This window comes from Arachis ipaensis, chromosome B6, assembly GCF_059453495.1.
Source record: "Arachis ipaensis isolate K30076 ecotype BB chromosome B6, ASM5945349v1, whole genome shotgun sequence".
Taxonomy (NCBI): domain Eukaryota; kingdom Viridiplantae; phylum Streptophyta; class Magnoliopsida; order Fabales; family Fabaceae; genus Arachis; species Arachis ipaensis.
Window position 1 is genome coordinate 5,062,275 of NC_142441.1, and position 19,023 is coordinate 5,081,297.

At 34.9% G+C, this 19,023-nt stretch overlaps 3 protein-coding genes across 6 annotated transcripts; 2 read left to right on the forward strand and 1 right to left on the reverse strand.

The window, feature by feature from the left end:
* The first annotated feature begins 5 nt into the window (after positions 1-5).
* On the forward strand, positions 6-10,106 carry LOC107645485 (Insulinase (Peptidase family M16) family protein). The gene is made up of 26 exons (XM_016349517.3): positions 6-404; positions 483-558; positions 1,341-1,408; positions 2,447-2,538; positions 2,679-2,752; positions 2,842-2,885; positions 3,352-3,403; positions 3,586-3,708; positions 3,796-3,908; positions 4,002-4,164; positions 4,895-4,987; positions 5,213-5,298; positions 5,433-5,519; positions 5,633-5,736; positions 6,484-6,586; positions 6,716-6,811; positions 6,892-7,081; positions 7,198-7,259; positions 7,651-7,755; positions 7,985-8,186; positions 8,275-8,483; positions 8,823-8,947; positions 9,031-9,082; positions 9,163-9,249; positions 9,358-9,480; positions 9,598-10,106. Exons 1-26 carry the CDS (start codon positions 279-281, stop codon positions 9,838-9,840), a joined length of 2,898 nt encoding a protein of 965 aa, XP_016205003.1. The 5' UTR covers positions 6-278; the 3' UTR covers positions 9,841-10,106.
* A 469-nt stretch (positions 10,107-10,575) lies between these two features.
* On the reverse strand, positions 10,576-14,268 carry LOC107647924 (3'-5'-exoribonuclease family protein). Of its 2 annotated transcripts, none has more exons than XM_088489948.1 (9): positions 14,090-14,268; positions 13,447-13,593; positions 13,296-13,345; positions 13,140-13,209; positions 12,935-13,040; positions 12,490-12,556; positions 12,252-12,327; positions 11,195-11,490; positions 10,576-10,949 (listed from the first exon to the last, which is right to left on the reverse strand). In XM_088489948.1, the coding sequence occupies exons 2-9, from the start codon at positions 13,565-13,567 to the stop codon at positions 10,866-10,868; spliced, it is 870 nt and encodes a 289-aa protein (XP_088346074.1). In that variant the 5' UTR covers positions 13,568-13,593; positions 14,090-14,268; the 3' UTR covers positions 10,576-10,865. The 2 variants fall into 2 exon arrangements, with proteins under 2 accessions (XP_088346074.1, XP_088346075.1); XM_088489949.1 differs by having other exon boundaries at positions 13,447-13,609; positions 14,090-14,267.
* A 210-nt stretch (positions 14,269-14,478) lies between these two features.
* On the forward strand, positions 14,479-17,719 carry LOC107645486 (Adenine nucleotide alpha hydrolases-like superfamily protein). 3 transcript variants are annotated; one of them, XR_001621466.3, is made up of 8 exons: positions 14,497-14,871; positions 15,063-15,411; positions 15,564-15,650; positions 15,919-16,040; positions 16,179-16,257; positions 16,562-16,956; positions 17,215-17,325; positions 17,431-17,719. XR_001621466.3 is itself a non-coding variant. In XM_016349520.3 (8 exons), exons 1-7 carry the CDS (start codon positions 14,576-14,578, stop codon positions 17,261-17,263), a joined length of 1,377 nt encoding a protein of 458 aa, XP_016205006.1. In that variant the 5' UTR covers positions 14,497-14,575; the 3' UTR covers positions 17,431-17,569. The 3 variants fall into 3 exon arrangements, 2 of the variants coding, with proteins under 2 accessions (XP_016205004.1, XP_016205006.1); XM_016349520.3 differs by having other exon boundaries at positions 17,215-17,263; positions 17,431-17,569; XM_016349518.3 differs by having other exon boundaries at positions 14,479-14,871; positions 17,215-17,719.
* The last annotated feature ends 1,304 nt before the right edge of the window (positions 17,720-19,023 follow it).

Sequence of the window (19,023 nt, forward strand, 5' to 3'; positions counted from 1 at the left end):
AGTAATATTGTTTTATATATTATAGAGAGAGAGATAGAGAGAGAGAGTGCTGAGAAGAAGACGACGACTACTTCACTCACAGTCCACTCTGCACCACCACCAACTACACACTTCACTTAACATTATCTCAACCAAATTCTATTCTGTTCTCTAATTTCCCGATTCTTCCAATTTGAAATTCAATAATTAAGAATAAACACTCGCACTGTTAGGGTTCTTTCTTCACTTCCTGTGAGCTGAGATAAAGAGAGAGAACTCAACAAGAAGAGGAGGAGGAAATGGTAGTAGGAATGGAAGGAGCTGCAGAGATCGTGAAGGCGCGTACGGACAAGAGGGATTACAGAAGGATCATCCTTCCCAACTCCCTTCAGGTCCTTCTCATCTCCGATCCCGACACCGACAAGGTATTCTCTCTCTGATTTTTTATTTTCATTTTTTTATTTCAATTTTATTTGGTTGATTCTTGTTTTGGCTGTTTGCAGTGTGCTGCTTCCATGGACGTTGGAGTAGGTTCCTTCAGCGACCCTGCTGGCCTCGAAGGCCTTGCCCATTTCCTAGGTTTCTTTTTCTTTTTCAATTAAATAATTGGTTCTTTTTACTCGTTGCATGTTGATTTGCATTGGATTCTTTGTTTGCGGTTAAATGTGCTCTTTGAATCACGTTCATCCAAGATAGGCAATTATCATATTTAGCTATGCTTTAGTTGAAAATTATAATGGGGAGTTAATGATAGAAGCTATTTATCGGTCACTTTTAGCACTATTGAATATCGATATTCCCTGTTCATAGTCGATTGGTGGCAAGTAGCGGAATGGAGTGGCATATAATGAAATAAGATGGAGTAGATGGAATGAAGTGGAGCGGAGCAATATGATTGTTCCACTATATTGTTCATTTGCTTGGATATTTTAGTAATGGAAAGGAGTAATATTCCATTCTGTTGTTTAGATATTCCAACGGAGTGTAGTAAATGTTGTGGGGAAAAAAGTTAGCAATTCACAATCATATTTCTCCCAAATTAGGGGAAGAAAAATGAGAAGTTGTGGTATTGGATAGAATCTATTACCATTTTCCATATCATTCTATCCATTTTATTCAATCCAAACAACAGGACTCGTTAAAATTCCATCCTCTCCCATTCCATTCCACCTTGTTCCACCAATATGTAGCTCGATTAGGAACAGAAGATATTAATGTTTGGTGTTTGGATTATTGTTATATTTATGCTAAAGAGTTGTGTTATGAGAATTTAAGATAATTGTTTCTTGTGGTGGGGTGTGGAATATTTATACATTTTTAGAAAATTTAATTTTTGATGTGCTTTTTTTCATGGTTGACAGAGCACATGCTGTTTTATGCCAGTGAAAAGTATCCGGTGGAAGATAGCTACTCCAAGTATATCACTGAGGTAGAATTAACACTAAAAAAAATGTCATTCCTGGAAGTGTTTATGAACTTTGATATTGTTACTTCTCTTTATGAAGTGATTGATTGATTGTTTAGTCCTGCTGCCATATGTATTCTGGTTGAACTCTCCAGTTTTGTTCCTCTCTAGCTGTGAGAACATGAAAGCTGAAAGTAGCCATCCTTAGCATATAGCTCATTGTTATTAATGCTTGTGGTTAGGATATGATGGTCATATGAAAACTGTTGAAATTGAGTGTGCATTGCCATTAGGGTATCTCTGAGCATTTAAGGAAACTGAGATGTAACCTTTCATTTCTGTCCATTGAGTATATCGGAAACTAAAATTAATATTCTGCTGAACTCTTGTGATTTTGGGCCTTTGGCATGCTAATTTATTTATTTATTTTAAGGAGCCTTTTATTTTGTGGCTTTGGCTGGGATTTGTCTTCTGGTGTTCTTTTTAATTTATGTTAGTAGCTATCAATACAAGTACTATTGGCAGGGGAAAAGTAGATCTGCGAAGGAAAATTGCATATATTACCAACAAAAGCATACTTGCTAGAGCGATATTTTCATCTTGCTAAGATACTAATGCAATACTTAATAATCATGAAGTCCTGATTTTGACCCTCGGACTTTTACATGTGTGATTTGTTTTTGCATTTGGGCAATTTATTTGGATGGAATTAATTTTGTATTAATTGATTTGGTTAGAATTTATTTTAAGGTAAAATGATTTATATTTGTTAGTTTGATTTCAAAAATAAATTTTAAGATACCAATTTTTCAGTTCATTGATTTTGAAGCCTAAAATTGATTTTGGAGAGGGGTAAGAGTACCACAATTGATTTTGAAGCATTAAAAGGAAACCCCTTCTCTTAAACTGAGCAAAATGTAACACATATTGTATACTGATGTCTTTCATTTTAATATTAGAAGCTAAAACTCTTAAAATTTTCCATTTTCAAAAAGACTTCCTGACATCTGTTTGCTAATCACTTTTGCTTGTTTTTCTATGCGGTGTGTCTACCTGACACAGCATGGAGGAAACACAAATGCATTTACATCTGCTGAGCATACCAACTATTATTTTGATGTTAACACAGATGGGTTTGAAGAGGCCCTGGACAGGTATATTCTGCTTTTCTGGCTTCCTTACCCCCCCCAACACAAAAAAAAAAAAAAAAAAAAAGAAAAGGAAAAAGAAGGAAGATTCTTGGAAAAATATGCTGCTGTACAAATTCTGATCTTGGTTATGGTGTGTTTTCCAGATTTTCCCAGTTCTTTACTAAACCATTGATGTCTCCTGATGCTACCACAAGGGAAATTAAAGCTGTTGACTCTGGTAAGACGATCATTTTAACTTCATTTGGTAGCTTTAGTTTTATCTCCCTTGACATATCTATATCCTTTTCTTTGGTCCATTTCTTGCAGAAAACCAGAAGAATTTACTATCTGATCCATGGAGAATGAACCAGGTATATGCTTGGTAAACTTGATTGTTTGATAACAGAATTCAGAAGTTTATGTGCAGCAATGTTTTTCAAGATTTTTTACTTTGAGTATGTACTTTTTGGAAGTAGTTTTCATTTCTGGATGTGTTCCATAGCTTTTATTAATGAAATCAAACTCTCTGAAACTATTTCTTTTATCATTATTGAAATATTTGGATGATTGGTAGTTGGAGGATATAAGAATATGGAAGAACCATTGATACTATCCTCAGCCGCAAAGTTGAGGAATGGACAAGGAGATTGGATTTCTTGTCTTCAACCTCAGATTTATGAATCTTAATAAACTTCAACTCGTATTTATTGGGTCAAAGTGATTATTCATTCCTACTAGGCAAATAGCCTAGTTTTATTTGCTAAATTTTCAGTTCTTGTCGTTCATCTGTTTTAATCTTGCTCTGTCTTTCCATGTGAAACATCACAATCTGTACAGCTTCAGAAACATCTCAGTTCTGAAGATCATCCTTATCACAAATTTAGTACAGGTCAGTTATTGGTTTGTTTTTCACAATGTAATTTATGAGTATGCTTAACTGTGGTATAACTTATTTTTGAAATTTCCCCCCTCTCCAGGTGTAATCAACATTATGAGGGTGATAATCTTCTTAGCATCATAAATTTCTTGTAGTTCTAAAATAATTAAAAAAAACTTTTTTTCTGTGTACAGGTAACTGGGACACTTTGGAAGTTAAACCGAAAGAAAAAGGATTAGACACAAGGAATGAGCTTCTCAAATTCTATGACCACCACTATTCTGCCAATATAATGTGTCTAGTTGTATATACTAATGGTAAAGGATATTTTTCTGTCAGTTACAGTTTCTACTAATTATTTTCCTGAAATGGCCGATACAATAGTTATACATTGATATTTTCAGAAAGCCTTGATAAAATTCAAAACATTGTGGAAGTAAAGTTCCAGAATATTAGAAACACCAACAGAAGTTCTTTCCACCCTCCTGGTCAGCCATGTAAATCAGAGCATTTGCAGGTATACATGTTCTGTTTATGACTCGATGGTAATTCTAGCTGGCTCCTTGTGTGCTGATTCTAATGCAATTCCTGTTTTGCCTTCCTGTTTTAGATTCTTGTCAAGACTGTCCCAATAAAGCAAGGTCATAAATTGAAAATTTTATGGCCGGTGACCCCTGAGATTCGTCACTACAATGAGGGTCCATGCAGGTATCTTGGTCATCTTATTGGCCACGAAGGAGAAGGGTCTTTATATTACATCTTGAAAACATTGGGTGGGTTTTGCACATCTGTTGGATTTTTTGTTATTAATCTTATGGAATACTTAAATTTAATTCTTTTATATACTTAAAAATTCCTATGGTTATGTATCGGCATTTTATGGGCTGAAATTGTTCTTGAAATAGTTTTCACCTAGCCTTTTCCTTGTCTAATTCTATAAACTATAAGCAAACATCCTCTTGTTCCTTCCTTTTTATTTGACAGAAAAAGAAATTTATGGATATGAGAGAGAAGAGTACATAGAGAGATGATAAGGCATCTTTGCAAGAAAGAAAAAGATTACATGTAGTTTGTACAAGATTGACCATTGTATCAAAGCAGGCCAATCTCTCTGCATATCATTTCTATTGTCATTTTAAGACTAATGGATCCTTTGAAATTTTGGGTTTTGGACTTGCAAGCTTATATTATATATAAGTGCCACTCCTTTTGCAGTGTATATAAATACACACTGGAAGTTAATAATTTAGGATAGTGTCCAGAAATATATTTTCTATGTCTCTTCCTTTCTCCAACAGTCTGTCACTACTTGGAGCGAGGGCCAACTGAAAACTCAACATTTAGACCAGCTTGACTTACACAATGCAGTTGTCCTTATGCTCATCACGGATGTACATATGATCTTCAGGGTTCTGGATTAGGGGTTTCCTTAATAATAAGTTCATCCAGACATATTCAAGCTTCTATGTATTTTGAAATGTCTCATTAAAATCCACTTTGCAGGATGGGCTACGGGCTTGTCAGCAGGTGAATCAGATTGGAGTTTGGACTTTGCTTTCTTTAAGGTTTCAATTGAGCTTACGGATGCCGGACATGGTTAGATTTCTCTTGCCTCCCTAATTCCTCTTTGTCATTCACTTATTCGTTTATACATTTCTTCCCACGTTCAACAAGTATTTTCATGATTGTAATTGTTGTAATCAACATCATTGACGTTGTTAGTATTATTGTCGTTGTTATTAGTCATGCTAAATTCAAAATATGTGAAGCATCGTTCATTGATTCTTTAACCTCATTCACTCTTTTGGCTTCAATCTGTAGAGCACATACAAGATATCATAGGGTTGTTGTTCAAATATGTTGAACTTCTACAACATTCTGGTGTTTGCGAATGGATATTTGAAGAGGTATGGATATAGATTGTGTTTGATTGCTTAATATGTCCTCTAGAATTGGTTTTTATTCATGCTTTCTAAATGATATACTCTGTTTTTGCACCCGGTTTCAATTGATTATAATGCAATTTTGGATGTTCATGAAGCTTTCAGCTGTTTGTGAGACCAAATTTCATTATCAAGACAAAATTCCTCCAATTGATTATGTTGTTCACATTTCATCAAATATGCAGGTACTCCATTTCTTTTCTTTTGATGATTAAGTTCCAATGTGATAATATGTTGTTGGCAATAAATCCTTTTTCTTAGAAATTGTAATTCTAATGCATCTGTGTTATTTTTTCAGTTATATCCTCCAAAAGATTGGTTGATAGGATCATCTTTGCCTACTAAGTTCAGCCCAAGTGTTATCAAAATGGTTCTAGATCAGCTTTCTCCAAACAATGTCAGGTAAATGCACTAAAATAAAATATGTAAATTAATCTTATATTTCTAAAAGCCTAAGTTGTTACATCTGCAAAATTACCAAAAGAGCTTAAGTTATAAGGTTGAGATTCATGAATGGTTTTTTATCTTAAAAAAAAAATCCGTATAAGATTGTTGTAGGTGATTTTGCAAGACCATGATTATTACTTGACATTACAACAGCATCTATAACTATAGAGCCTTATGTCACTAGGTGTAGTTGGCTATAGAGATTTCAAAAAGTTTACTTTGGCTTGTCGATGGCCTACCTAACACAACTCTCCTCTTTGTAAGAATCAATGGTTTTTCAAATTAACATATACTCCACATTGATTTGATAAAAATGTGTTTTAAAAAAAGATTTACTTACTGATTGGTTGAGGGTAATTTGCTATGGCTTTCTCCTTTTGAGAAGATTATGGAAGGACATCTAAGGTTGATCCAACGAGCATGCATTATGTTCTAGGGGTTATGACTGAACTTGGTTGTTCAGATTGTAAACTATGTGTAGACCAATTGAGGAGGTTGATAAAATAAATTATAAAGTTGATTTGTTTTCATTGTAAATATAGGCTAGCATTGTAAATTTGAAGCTTTTTGCAATTAATATTTCAATTTTTTTTATGAAAGTTATCTATTTTGTTTTTTCTTATTTCTATTGTGATTATTCATTTATATCCATTGGCTGTGGCCTTGTTACATATACTAATCTAACTCTTAACTATCATATAGAATCTTTTGGGAGTCCAAAAATTTTGAGGGGCATACTGATAGGGTGGAGCCATGGTATGGAACTAATTATTCCATTGAAAAGATTTCCAGCTCTGTGATTCAGGTCTGTGTTTATATCATTAGCTATGCTTGATTTTTGGACTGAATTGAACACAATGTTCATTATTTCAAGTTATATAGTGAAACTTTCATGAAAGAATGGAACCTGACGGTCCTAAGCTTCTATCTGCAGGAATGGGTGCATTCTTCTCCTGATCAAAATCTGCATCTTCCGGCTCCCAATGTATTCATTCCCACGGACTTGTCGCTCAAGCCTGTGCAAGAGAAAGTATGACATATATAATTATTTCTATTTATCTAGGATTCCTACATGAGTATCTTGACCAAGTTATTAATATTTTGAAACAGGTAAAATTTCCAGTTTTGTTAAGCAGGTCATCATATTCTGCCTTATGGTACAAGCCAGATACATTGTTTTCCACTCCCAAGGCTTACGTAAAGATTGACTTCAATTGCCCGTATGCTGGAAGCTCTCCTGAGGCTGAAGTTTTGACTCATATTTTTACACAATTATTGATGGATTATCTGAATGAATATGGTGGGTTGCTAGTTTTATTCATTGACTTCTTTGTAAAGAGATATTTCTGCAATAATGCATCCATTTTGTTAGTAAAATACAAGTTTAAGAGGTTCTTACTGTGAATCTGTTTTTAGCTTATTATGCCCAGGTCGCCGGTTTAAATTACGGTGTGAATCACACAGATAGTGGTTTCCAGGTATCCTTTTTATATAATTTTACTTTTAAGGTTACAACTTCTGTTTTGAAAATGATATAAATATGCTAAGATATTGTGTTTTCATATCTACATTTTTATGACATATTGACATAGAGAGTGGTGATAATTTATTTTAAATATTCATAAGTGGGATATTGATTATTAATAATTTAAGAGCAAAACTATATGGTTTTGGAGTTTATTGCTGCTGCTTCGGATGCTTTGTATGATAAAATTTGTGGGGGGAGTTGAAAGAAAAACAGAAAAGAGAGGTAGTGAGGAACTTGATTTACACATTCATAATTTTTATGCTCGTTATTTTCCTTCCTGTCTTTTTAGTATGTTATTTCCACATCTTCATAAAACATAAAACTGCCATTATATCTTTCAGGTGACTGTCCTTGGTTATAATCACAAGTTAAGGATTTTACTTGAAACTATAATTGAAAAGATTGCAACATTCAGAGTGCAAACTGACAGGTTCTCAGTTATTAAGGTATTGTATGAGGATTGAATTGATTCTTGTAGACCATGGGTTGGTTGATTCTTTGGTAGTGCCTTTGCCTATGTGTCTCTTTCCATTTAAAATTGGCAGTTATTTTCTTCAAGTTTATTCCGTAATAAGAAAATATATTTAAAAAGTTGAGTCTGCAATATTTATTCTGTAGTTTATCCATGTCATTTTTCTAAACAAAAATATTTGTTTTTACAAACCCATTTATCAGGAAATGGTAACCAAAGAGTACCAGAATTCCAAGTATCAACAACCATATCAACAAGCTATGTACTATTGCTCGTTGATACTTCAAGATCAGACCTGGCCTTGGATGGAACAGCTAGAAGTGCTTCCACTTCTTCAGCCTGAAGATCTTTCAAAATTTGTACCAGCTATGCTCTCAAGATCCTTTTTGGAGTTCTATGTAGCAGGTTGTTATTTGTCTCTCTTCTTTTGGCTCCGTACTGTTTTGTTGCTTTCCAGTTCAATTGGGCTTAAAATATTTAGCATATTTTACAGGAAATATTGAAGGTAATGAAGCGGAGTTAATGGTTAGACACATAGAAGATGTTCTCTTTAAGTGTTCAAAACCTTTGTGCCAGCCTTTATTTCCATCTCAGCATGTAACAAATCGGGTTGTTAAGCTTGAAAGTGGCACGAGTTACTTCTACCCATCAGAATGTCTTAATCCTAATGATGAGAATTCTGCTCTTGTGCATTATATACAGGTAGATTTTCTCATTTATAATAATTTTGTTTTGCCTGTAGAGTCCCCAATAAGGAGAATACATCAGATGGATTATAGCAAGAGGGGGACCTAGAAAACCATAGTGAAAATTTATTAAAATAGATTTAAATTTTAATGATTTAAACATGAATATGATTCATGTTAGAGAATGGCACCATTAAATCCATGTAATCAACAACCCTACTTAGTGTACAAGGCTCAGTTTCTCAAGTATATGTAGACTTGTATTTTTCCCTTACCTTGGCCGTATCATTGATTAGATGAATCCTTGTTCTTGTAATTTGTAGCCATTGTTCACCCACTTGAGAGAATTTTGCAGGTTGGTCGAGATGACTTCAAGCTGAATGTTAAACTTCAGCTTTTTGCCCTTGTTGCAAAGCAAGCAGCCTTCCATCAGCTTCGATCAGTTGAGCAGCTAGGGTACATTACTGTGCTCATGCAAAGGTATGTATGATTTTAGCATCTGATACCCATATTCAGTATAAAGTATCTCCATGTGTTTCAACTTATGTTTTGAACGCATGTAGGAATGATTGCGGTATACGTGGGCTGCAGTTTATTATTCAATCCACAGTAAAGGTAGTTGGAGATATATTTAAATCATTTTGTAAACAATGTCCTGGTTGCTTCATGCTAATAATATTCTGCTTATTTCTCAGGGTCCTGGAAATATCGATCAAAGAGTTGAGGCATTTCTGAATATGTTCGAGGCCAAACTACTTGAGATGACAGCTGATGACTTTAAGGTCTTCTGGATGTTTTTTAACTGTACTTTCTATTGAATTGTTATTATCTGTTGTTGGTAGTTGCATTGAAAATACCTGTTGTGTATCTGACTTCTCAACTGTATGCAGAGCAACGTAAATGCATTGATAGATATGAAACTAGAAAAACACAAAAACTTGAGGGAAGAATCAGCATTCTTCTGGCGAGAGATTACTGATGGAACTCTGAGGTTTGATAGGAAAGACTTTGAGGTATGAATACCAGTTCAAAATACAGTACATGTGTCAGAAGAATATGCTCAAAACTGGATTATAGAGCATCATGCTTGTACTGAATTAGCTATATTCTATTGTGTGGCTTTGGCATAGGTTGAAGCATTAAGACAGCTTACTCTTCAAGAGTTGATAGACTTCTTCAATGAATATGTCAAAGTTGGTGCACCTCAAAAGAAGACTTTGAGTATAAGAGTTTATGGGAACCTCCATTCCGATGATTACGAAGCAGAGACTTCTCAACCAGACTCAGCTAAAATAGAAAATGTTTTCAGTTTTAGGAAATCTCAGTCTCTTTATGGCTCTTTCAAAGGGCTTTCTGGGCAGATGAAATTGTAGGGATGCTTTTTCTCACCCCATATCTTTACTACCTATAAAGAAAGAACACTCATAGTGACTTAAGTTATCTCATTCATTTTCGTAAAATGATTCCCTCGTTTCACCGAAAGGTTAGTTTGCACTTTGCACAAGTGCGATTTATCAAGCTTCACATCACCATAAAGGTTTTTGTAGACTTCACATCACCATAAAGATATGATTACCATTTATTGACTTATGTAATCAATTGTCATATAATGATGAGTTACCCCTTTTTTTTTTGGTTACTTCATCGAGTTGTATAACAATAATTGGATAATAGGAGATGATGCCTGAAATTTGGGTATGAAGGAAGCTAGGCTTTGATATGCAAGTTGTGCAGGGGTAAAATGATCATTTTCTGAACAAAGAGACTATTAAGCGATCCCATTAGTAAAAATATCGCTAAATTAAATTAAAAGTGAAATAACTTGGGTTTCAGTTGTATCATTGAACTCTACTATTCTCTTTAAAGAATTGATTCTTTTTCCTTTAAAGTTTACAAATTAGCTTACTCGTGGAATTCATGTGAATTTCTGCAAATGATTTTATTCTAATGAACTTCATTGAAAAAGGAATGCCTTTTCATTTATGGTCAGTAGTCCTACACTTCGCAATAATATTAGTTATATCACCGATGCAAAGGCAGCCATGTGTCTTTCTTTGTAAATTGGGAACATCAAACAATGGTTGATTTGATGTGATCAAGATCTAGAATACAAGCAAATCCAACTTGTGAGGGATTACTTAGTTTTGGTGAATGTCATTGTATCTTTCCAATTACTTATGTTTGAACTTGCATCTACCAATACAAGAAACTCCAATAATTTTTTTTCTACACACCTTTGAAAATTCCGTAAAAATATCAACCAAGTAACTCATTTAGAATAGTATTGAAACGTGTCATAGATTGAAATGGTTGAAAAGGAAAAATTTTAAATAAAGTCTTAGTAACTGTGATTCAGAATATACAAACCATTCAAAGCCCTGAAAATTGACTCCTAATTCTACTCAACTTGCATAGTAGAATTTGCTTCCTCTAAGATTCCCTTTAGTTCCTTTACTCTTTGCCTAGTCAATGCAACACAGTCCTGAAAGCATATCAATTACAATTATCAACTTTTATGAACATCATTTCATCAATCATACATGTAGGTGTAAATGATTTATACAGGATACATAATAAACTCTCCTAATCAAGCACAAATTAGAAATTAGATGGAAATTTTAATAAATGGAACATTTTGGTATGCAGAATCAAAATGAGACGAGCAATGTTTATGCTATAGTTTGAGAAGGTTCACTTTGTCAGTGCTGTCACAATTAGCAAACCAACCTGGATAGCAGATGTGAAGGCAAGAACTGGGCCACCAGGCTTGTAAAGGGATACAAGTTGGCCAGATGTATCTAAAGCTATCGTAACCACGGTTTCCATAATGGATTCTTCTTCAGCAGTGGGATCTACCAAGATGTAGTTCTTGTGGAGTATGCACGTCAACGAGAATGGAATGCTTCTTAGTGTAAGATTCCTTTTCTCTTTATTAACTGGCTCTTGTGCCTTCTTTTGTCCATCATCCTCGGACAAGAGCACTATTTTGCCATCATCATTCATTGCAACGGCAGGTATTTGCACTGTTGACATGGAAATTTATATAAGGAAAGCAAAACTAATAGTACATATAATTAAAACAGTGGCTCAAATCAACAACACCAACAATAATACATAGATTTTATTAGCATAAAATCAGAATAGTCACTGGTAAACTTGAAATTTGATTTCCATGCATTTAAGAAATGTATAAGTAATGGCAGGTGGGATGTATTATTTTAATTGGTCTAATGCATAAAAAGAAAAATGCAACTAGATGCTGCATATAATAATGAAGAAAGCAAGATTTTGGGAAGAAACAATTAGTAATAGTGTTCTCAAAATCAATCATTCAGTTCTTAAAAAATCAGATAACCACAATATATACACATTTCAATAATTTGGTGGGCCTGATAAGATTAAAATTATTGCGTTCAAAACTGAACACTTGCATTTTGATATTCCAAATCTTTTTAGAAGACAGAAATACATACACACATATAGATATATAAGGTCAAAAGACGTCATTGTAGCACACAATAAATAAAAGTATAAAACATGTTCATATTCTATGTCAAGTGTAACTCTTCAAAAACACTTGACTCAATTCATGTATGGTGTACTAAGAGGTAGTCACAGACCACTCCTCATATTCTTATCAAGATCTCCAAACTAGCATGCATTTGTAAGTATTAACATTCTTTACGAAAAACCTAAAATGCAGGAAGTATCATTTTGCTGTTTTTATAGGATGAAGTCATATATGCTCTGAATGATATTCATAATGTAAATAAATGACACTTACAATGCGATAAGGCAGCTACTGCCGAAAGTAAAGCTGCATCAAAAAGAGCACCATCAGCATCCAAACAATAGACATCCTGCATGATAACAAAGGCAGTATTATGTCATTCAATAAATTGACAACCATGCAATCAGAGCAAACAAAGACAGGGTATCTCACATTAAAGTTGGAGTTTTATCCATCCTTTTCTATGTTTGCTCTGTGAAATTTGATAAATGCAGTCCATATAGAAGCTTACCAAGTAAGCCATCCATGCAGCTTTTCCAGTAACCAAAGACAACTCTTTTAAATCAATACTTCCAGAACTGGAAGAGAATAAAAACAATAGGGTCAATTTTGTTGATAATTGAAATACATTAGATATATTAGACAATTAACAAGGAGGGACGACATGATCAGTTATGTAATCTAGATTTGAACATGGTATTCAGTATAAAAAACAATATAATTATGACTTCAAATCTTGACTTATATTAAAATGTATAATTTGGTTTGTTAGTTGAACAAATAATTACTTGACTTAAACATATAAAAAGTTCAATTTGCAAAATAACGGAGAAAGAGAAAAGAAAAGAGAAGGGGGGGGGGGGTTGAAGTGACGTTGGTAGTTTTTAGTTCAGCTTGCTCATTGCAGGATCACAAATATGGAACATAGAAAAGTGATAGGAAAGAAAACAACTTGCCTGGAAATAGTGTCAGACAATTGCTTTGAAATAACTGGTGCTGCTTCAGCAGGCCTTCCAGGTCTAACAATTGGAGAACAAATTGGAGGCATGTGGAAATCAATAGCTGAAACAGAAGAGATAACATGTTTAAATATCGAAATATATGATATATGGATAAGACTAGATAATTACAATAAAAGTGTCACAGCTAATGATAGCCAACCTATACATCCCTCATCTGGTGATTCCAAGGATGGAGTCATAACTTCCATCTTAATAGCGGTCAGCATAGTCTAAGCAAGGAAACAATTAAAAAGACTCAAGAACCTGCTTAAGAACGATACCACACACACAAATAGATAGGAGAGGAGTAACTGACAGTTGATCCAATCTTTACAAGTGCTGAACCGTTAGCAGATGCAACAGCGCCTAAACAGAAGAGTTAACAATCTCAATTCCAATCCTCTTATGACTAACAAGCCACATAGAAGACAAAGATTTGGTAAATTGTAAGTAAAATGGCAACTAACCAAGAACTACAGTTGTATCTCTAGCTTTCCCAAGTGGTCTACCATCAGGACGTATAGCTTCGGCAAGATGACGCTCAAAATATTTAAGTGGGAAAAGGCGCCTAAAGGCATCAACCTCCATTTCTGATGAAAGATCCTTGGAAGCATCTGGAAATCCCATACTCTTTTGCATATTTAAATAAATAAACAAAAAGTAATGTAAGAAACAAAAAGTATTAATAGCTGCTAGAAACACATATACTCATCAGAGCAACGAGAAGGAAACAATGCAACTGCACAAAGAGTTGCCATCCATGAAATGGTGGTAACAGTGACAATACTAAAAACTAAAATTAAAATTGCAACTATTTTCTACTTCTAGAGATTCTACCGTAAATTATTCTGGAAATGCATAGGACCCATTATTTACAGCGTAAAAAACTTACGTTTTTATTTCCACCTAAGAAGATAACAAGAAACAAAGATCAAATGAAACTCAATGAAATGTTCCACAGGTACAAAATTTCACATAACAAAAAATCAATGACGAAGAACATTGAAACAAGAATAGGAACTCAAATTGCAACGTAGAAATGCACAACAATAAATAATTAAAAATCATATATTAAAAAAAAGGCGCGAATAGCTGGGAAATGGTACTGACTGTATAAGAAGCAGCAGCTTGCCAGAGAGGAGGTGGACGACAAGAATGTCCAAGCCGATGGTCGTGCCGGGGGATCCGCCGGGGTGGTGGCGGTGTTGCCAGAGGCGGTGGCGCCGACGGTCGGAGAAGAGTGGTGTAGGGTGCGGCTGGTGTTTGGCGAGTGAGGAGCTTAGGTCTCCGTAAATGAAAGCTCTAAAGTTCTTTCTCTTTTTTTTTTTATTATTTTTTCCAATGTTGCGTGAAAAAAGGCCCAGCCCAGGTGAGTCTCAAGCCAATTTATTTTTTATTTGGGCTGAAAGTGCCAATAATTGTTCTTTCATATTTGGGACTTCCTAAGCCCATTCTCATTTTACAGCCCAATCAAAATAATTTCGAAAGAAAAAAAAACTAGACTAAACTTCTGAAGTAATATTATTCCTAGCGAGAATTGGGGCAGTTCCGAAAAACCCTAAACCCCGGCGACTGAAGAAGCTCGATTCAACGTCAATGGCGTGTAACGGCTCTGGTTGCCAATCCGGTTGCTACAAAGACGAAGAAGAACCGAAGCGTGAGAATCTAGCAGTTCCAACAAAAACCGATTCAGCGAGCAATGGGAACATCTGCGTCAAGTGCAAGCTGAACGACTCCGTTTCGGGTTACGGCGGCATCGACGATGGTCGCTTCTGCGCTGATTGCTTCAGGAGCAACCTGTTTGGGAAGTTCAGATACGCCGTCACCTCGAACGCCATGATCTCTCCCACCGATAAGGTCCTTGTTGCATTCTCAGGTGGCCCTTCTTCAAGGTCAGTTCAATGAAATTTCTTAGTTTGTTTGTATGAATCAGAAAATCTGTGTTTTTACTGTGAACTCTTAGAAGCATGATAGAAGATATATTCGCTTTACTTTGTAAAAGTTCTTTTTAGAAGCTTATCCAAGTTCATACTATGATTGGTCATGTTTATAGATGATGAAAATGTATGCATTTTCTGTTTAGGATAGCTTTGCAGTATGTGCATGATTTGCAAGAGAGGGCACAGAAGAATTTTGATGCCTGTAGAGATAGGTCGTTGCCTGTGTTTGGTGTTGGAGTGGTGTTTATAGATGAGAGTGCTGTTGTGCCGATTCCTTCTGGTGAGATGGATGAGGCGGTTGGATTTGTTTCTTCGGTTGTTTCGTGTTTAGCCCCGCCAAAGAAGGAGTTGCATGTTGTTCCTATTGAGACAATTTACTCGTCCGATTCTAGTGACGGAAAGGAGAGGCTGTTAAAGATTCTGAATGCTGTGAGTGATCCCACTGGAAGGGAGGATTTGTTGGTTAATATTCGCATGTTGGCACTTCAAAAGGTTTGATTCTGAACGCCATAATGCCATACACTTATCTCATCTTAGATAGAAGCTTGTCTGCTTGTGCCTTGTGGATGTATGTGTGTGTGTGTGTGTATGTGTATATATATATATATGAAAGCAGCTAATTTAAAATGTTTTACATTATGCAGGTTGCTTCTGAATTTGGTTATAACAGACTTGTTCTAGGATCATGCATTTCAAGAATTGCTTCTCATGTCATTTCAGCCACTGTGAAGGTTTGTTGTGGATTTTGAGTGAGCGAAGGTCGTTAGTCCTGTAGCCCATATATAACCATTAAATGTGAATATCTGTGTCATGCTTCATTCATGAGAATGCCAAATTGACTGGTCCATGCCTAGTTTAAGATTCTTGTCCACATTGTTATGAATAAAATTAATCTTTCAGCTTATACTCTGTTGTAGTTCTTATATATGTTTCTTGTTTCAACCATTCTACATAGAAGATGACCTAATAGAGTGCATCCTTCTGTTCATGTTTTTACAGGGTCAGGGATATTCATTACCTGCAGATATACAGTATGTTGATGCTCGATGGGAAATTCCAGTTGTGCTTCCTCTACGTGATTGTTTCGCTCAAGAGATCAACATGCTTTGCCGCCTTGATGGGTAGAAAATTGTTTCTTTTGTGTCATGTTAAGTGTTGTATCATATATTACTTTACTTTCCGTGTATTCTTTAATGTGCCAGACTCACTGAGTTGTATAATCGATTGAGTACATGTCTTTGATCTGTTTGGCAGGGCAGTCTAAAGACTTTAAAGTTGTCTACAAGTCCAAGCTCTACCATCAATGGCTTGGTCTCATCATTTGTACAATTATTGCAGGTATGATTTGTTGCACCTTGTCCTTACCCTTCTATACAACAGAGACACTTTTGAAGCTGGGTTTTAAAAATAGTAGGTCATATGATCCGTTTAATTAATACCTCAGTTGGAGCCAGTGATTCCCTTTAGACACCTCTTGTTTTAACATATAAAGTTATCTTAATTGGTATACCCATATACAAATGTGCATACATGGGTATGGGTATGTGTATGTGTATGTGTATTATTGTAATTGAATTATATGTTAAAGTCTTGTTTACAGTAGCTGTGGCTCTAAGTTTGGAAATGAACACCATTTTTGCAGGAAGAAAACCCATCTAGAGAGAGCACAATTGTGAGAACAGCTGGGAAACTCATTCCTTTCCAATTTAACAAGATTCCCGAGATCACTGATGGTCATGTTCCCTTGGCAACTCGAAGACGCCAAAAGAGATATAATCTCAAATCGAATGAATCTGTTTCCTCGGAATCTTTCTGTCCTCTCTGCAATAGCCCACTTGATAAGTCTGAGATTGTTAATCGAAGCAACCATGATAATGGTAGCACTGGTGAATTTTTTTATGCTGCTTGCTGTTCTAGTTGTCAGTATCAGATACTTCCAAGAGATTCCACGACAATGGAGCAATTTTATACGGATTTACCCCAATCTATAATTTCCAGATCAGAGGAAGCAAACAATTGTAACTTGAGTCTGCTAAGGTGAGTGACTGTTTTGATGTCAAGATCAATGGATTGCATTTCAAATTCAGTTATAACTCATGCTTAGCTATAATCACTCAGCCTTCTTGAAAACCCTTACTGTGGTACTGGTCTACTGGGTGCATGTTAAATCAAATTTGAGCTCTTGCTTATTAGGCAAATATTTACTTTCTTCATATTGCAATTCTTTTTACTGTCATGATGGTCTTCGCTGGATTACATGTGACCTGAAAATTCTACTCATCTCTTTCTTTTCAGGGAACAAATACAAGATTGCTTGCTTTCAGATGATGAAGAAGAAACTTAGGTATACTTTCCCGGTTTCCCCACATTGAGGCTCTTAGTTTGAGGGCATGAATTCAAGTTTTGGTAATTGAATTTACGATTTTGAGTAACGTACTACAATTTTTGGCTTATGGCAAGAGAGTTTATCTATGGCATTAAACATCAAAATCTACTGGCCTCCTTCAACAGAAAGTTAAAGTCTTGGATTCATGAAGTGAACAATTCGAAGAGTGACAAAGCTGACCACAGATACTTGTGCCTCATGCGTCACGCGGGGTGTTCAATTTTCCTCATTAAGAATCGCTTTAAAGCTACTTCAAGTGTTAATAAACAGGGTTGGATCATTTTAATTTTCCCCTTATTATTATGTGTGTATATTATTTCATTAAGTGACATTGTGGTAGTGTACTGTAACTTAAGTTAAAAGATAGGTTGGATCACGACCCAAATAAAGGAAAGTGGAAAAATTATTCTGCAATTTTTTTGTAGCTAGAGATTTCTTTTTCTCCCCATTAACATATTTGACGTTTAGTTAGTGCTATCTTTGATGAAAACTTTTGTCTGAACTAAGTTCGAGATTTTTGTATGAACATATGCACGAAAAACATCTATAATCGGTTATATATAACTAATTCAACTGCCACTAAATATATAAACAACTATGAATCATTAATTACAGAGGATCACTTCCAATTTGGCAATTGCTACCAAAATTTATGCCATTTTGAGTGGTTTAGTGAAGAGGGAAACAATAACGGCTAGTTTTTTTTTTTTTTTTTTTATCTAAGTTCGAATCTGTTAGTTTTACGACCGTTGCTTTCATAAATAATAAGACGTAATAATATTGACTAATTTTAAAAGTTACATCACACATGAATAAAATAGACTACATTACGTACGGTAATACATAATAAAAATAAAACATACCACTTAACTCTATGAATACAAGGAACCATTAAGTAAACCACTTATTGATTATTTTTTTACATGCAATCTCATGAAGAGTTTGTCGTCTTTCACTCATTGTAGATGTGTCGGCATTAAGTATTTGCAGATCCATTTCTCTTTCCCTTTCTTTAGCTATCCTTTGCATATCCATTTCTCTTTCCCTTTCTTTAGCCATCCTTTCCATTTCCATTTCCCTTTTCTTTGCATTTATCTCCATTTCTTTAATATATTTCTGAGTTTGTAATTCTTGTTCTTTCATTGCCGCTTGAATTTGTAACTCCTTTTCTTCGATTGCCATAATCTTTTTCCTATGTTGCCTCTCCTCTTCTCTTTCTTTTTTTCTATTCATTAGTTCCTTTTCTCTAAGGTTGTTAATATCTTTCATGAGAGATAGTTTTTTAACAACCAATAATTCCTTTTCGCTAAGATCTTCACACATTTGTACTTTTCTCTTACCCTTTCTCTTCTTCTTCTTTGATCCTTGTTGGCGAACGGGAGAGTCCACACTGGTTTTCATAACCATCGGTGTTTCTGTATTTGATGATGATGAGTATTGCGAATTTGGACTAGATTGTATCGGAATATGAAGGGACGGATTAGAAGAGCCACCAACACCAAATGAGTCATGTCTCGATGTACTGAATTGAGTTTGAAATGGCAAGGATGTTGGAGTAACATTTCCGATAAAGGGGTTAAATATGGATGAAAATGGAAAATGTGGTGTTTGTGAATTTGGATTATGTGGTTGGAATATAGGGAATTGATTATTATAAGGAGTTTGAAAATTAAAATTAGGAAGATTTTGTGGATTTGGATTTTGAAATGTATTTGATA

Excerpts from the sequence above, each read along its gene's own strand:
- LOC107645485 (XM_016349517.3), top strand. The coding sequence starts at position 279 with ATGGTAGTAGGAATGGAAGGAGCTGCAGAGATCGTGAAGGCGCGTACG. Across the intron at positions 2,753-2,841 it reads AATTAAAGCTGTTGACTCTG|AAAACCAGAAGAATTTACTA; the intron begins GTAAGACGATCA and ends CATTTCTTGCAG. Across the intron at positions 9,083-9,162 it reads TTATTCAATCCACAGTAAAG|GGTCCTGGAAATATCGATCA; the intron begins GTAGTTGGAGAT and ends CTTATTTCTCAG.
- LOC107647924 (XM_088489949.1), bottom strand. The coding sequence starts at position 13,606 with ATGGGATTTCCAGATGCTTCCAAGGATCTTTCATCAGAAATGGAGGTT. Across the intron at positions 12,557-12,934 it reads TTGTCTGACACTATTTCCAG|TTCTGGAAGTATTGATTTAA; the intron begins GCAAGTTGTTTT and ends ATTCTCTTCCAG. Across the intron at positions 11,491-12,251 it reads AGTAGCTGCCTTATCGCATT|TGCAAATACCTGCCGTTGCA; the intron begins GTAAGTGTCATT and ends CCATGTCAACAG.
- LOC107645486 (XM_016349518.3), top strand. The coding sequence starts at position 14,576 with ATGGCGTGTAACGGCTCTGGTTGCCAATCCGGTTGCTACAAAGACGAA. Across the intron at positions 15,412-15,563 it reads GCATGTTGGCACTTCAAAAG|GTTGCTTCTGAATTTGGTTA; the intron begins GTTTGATTCTGA and ends TACATTATGCAG. Across the intron at positions 16,258-16,561 it reads CATTTGTACAATTATTGCAG|GAAGAAAACCCATCTAGAGA; the intron begins GTATGATTTGTT and ends CCATTTTTGCAG.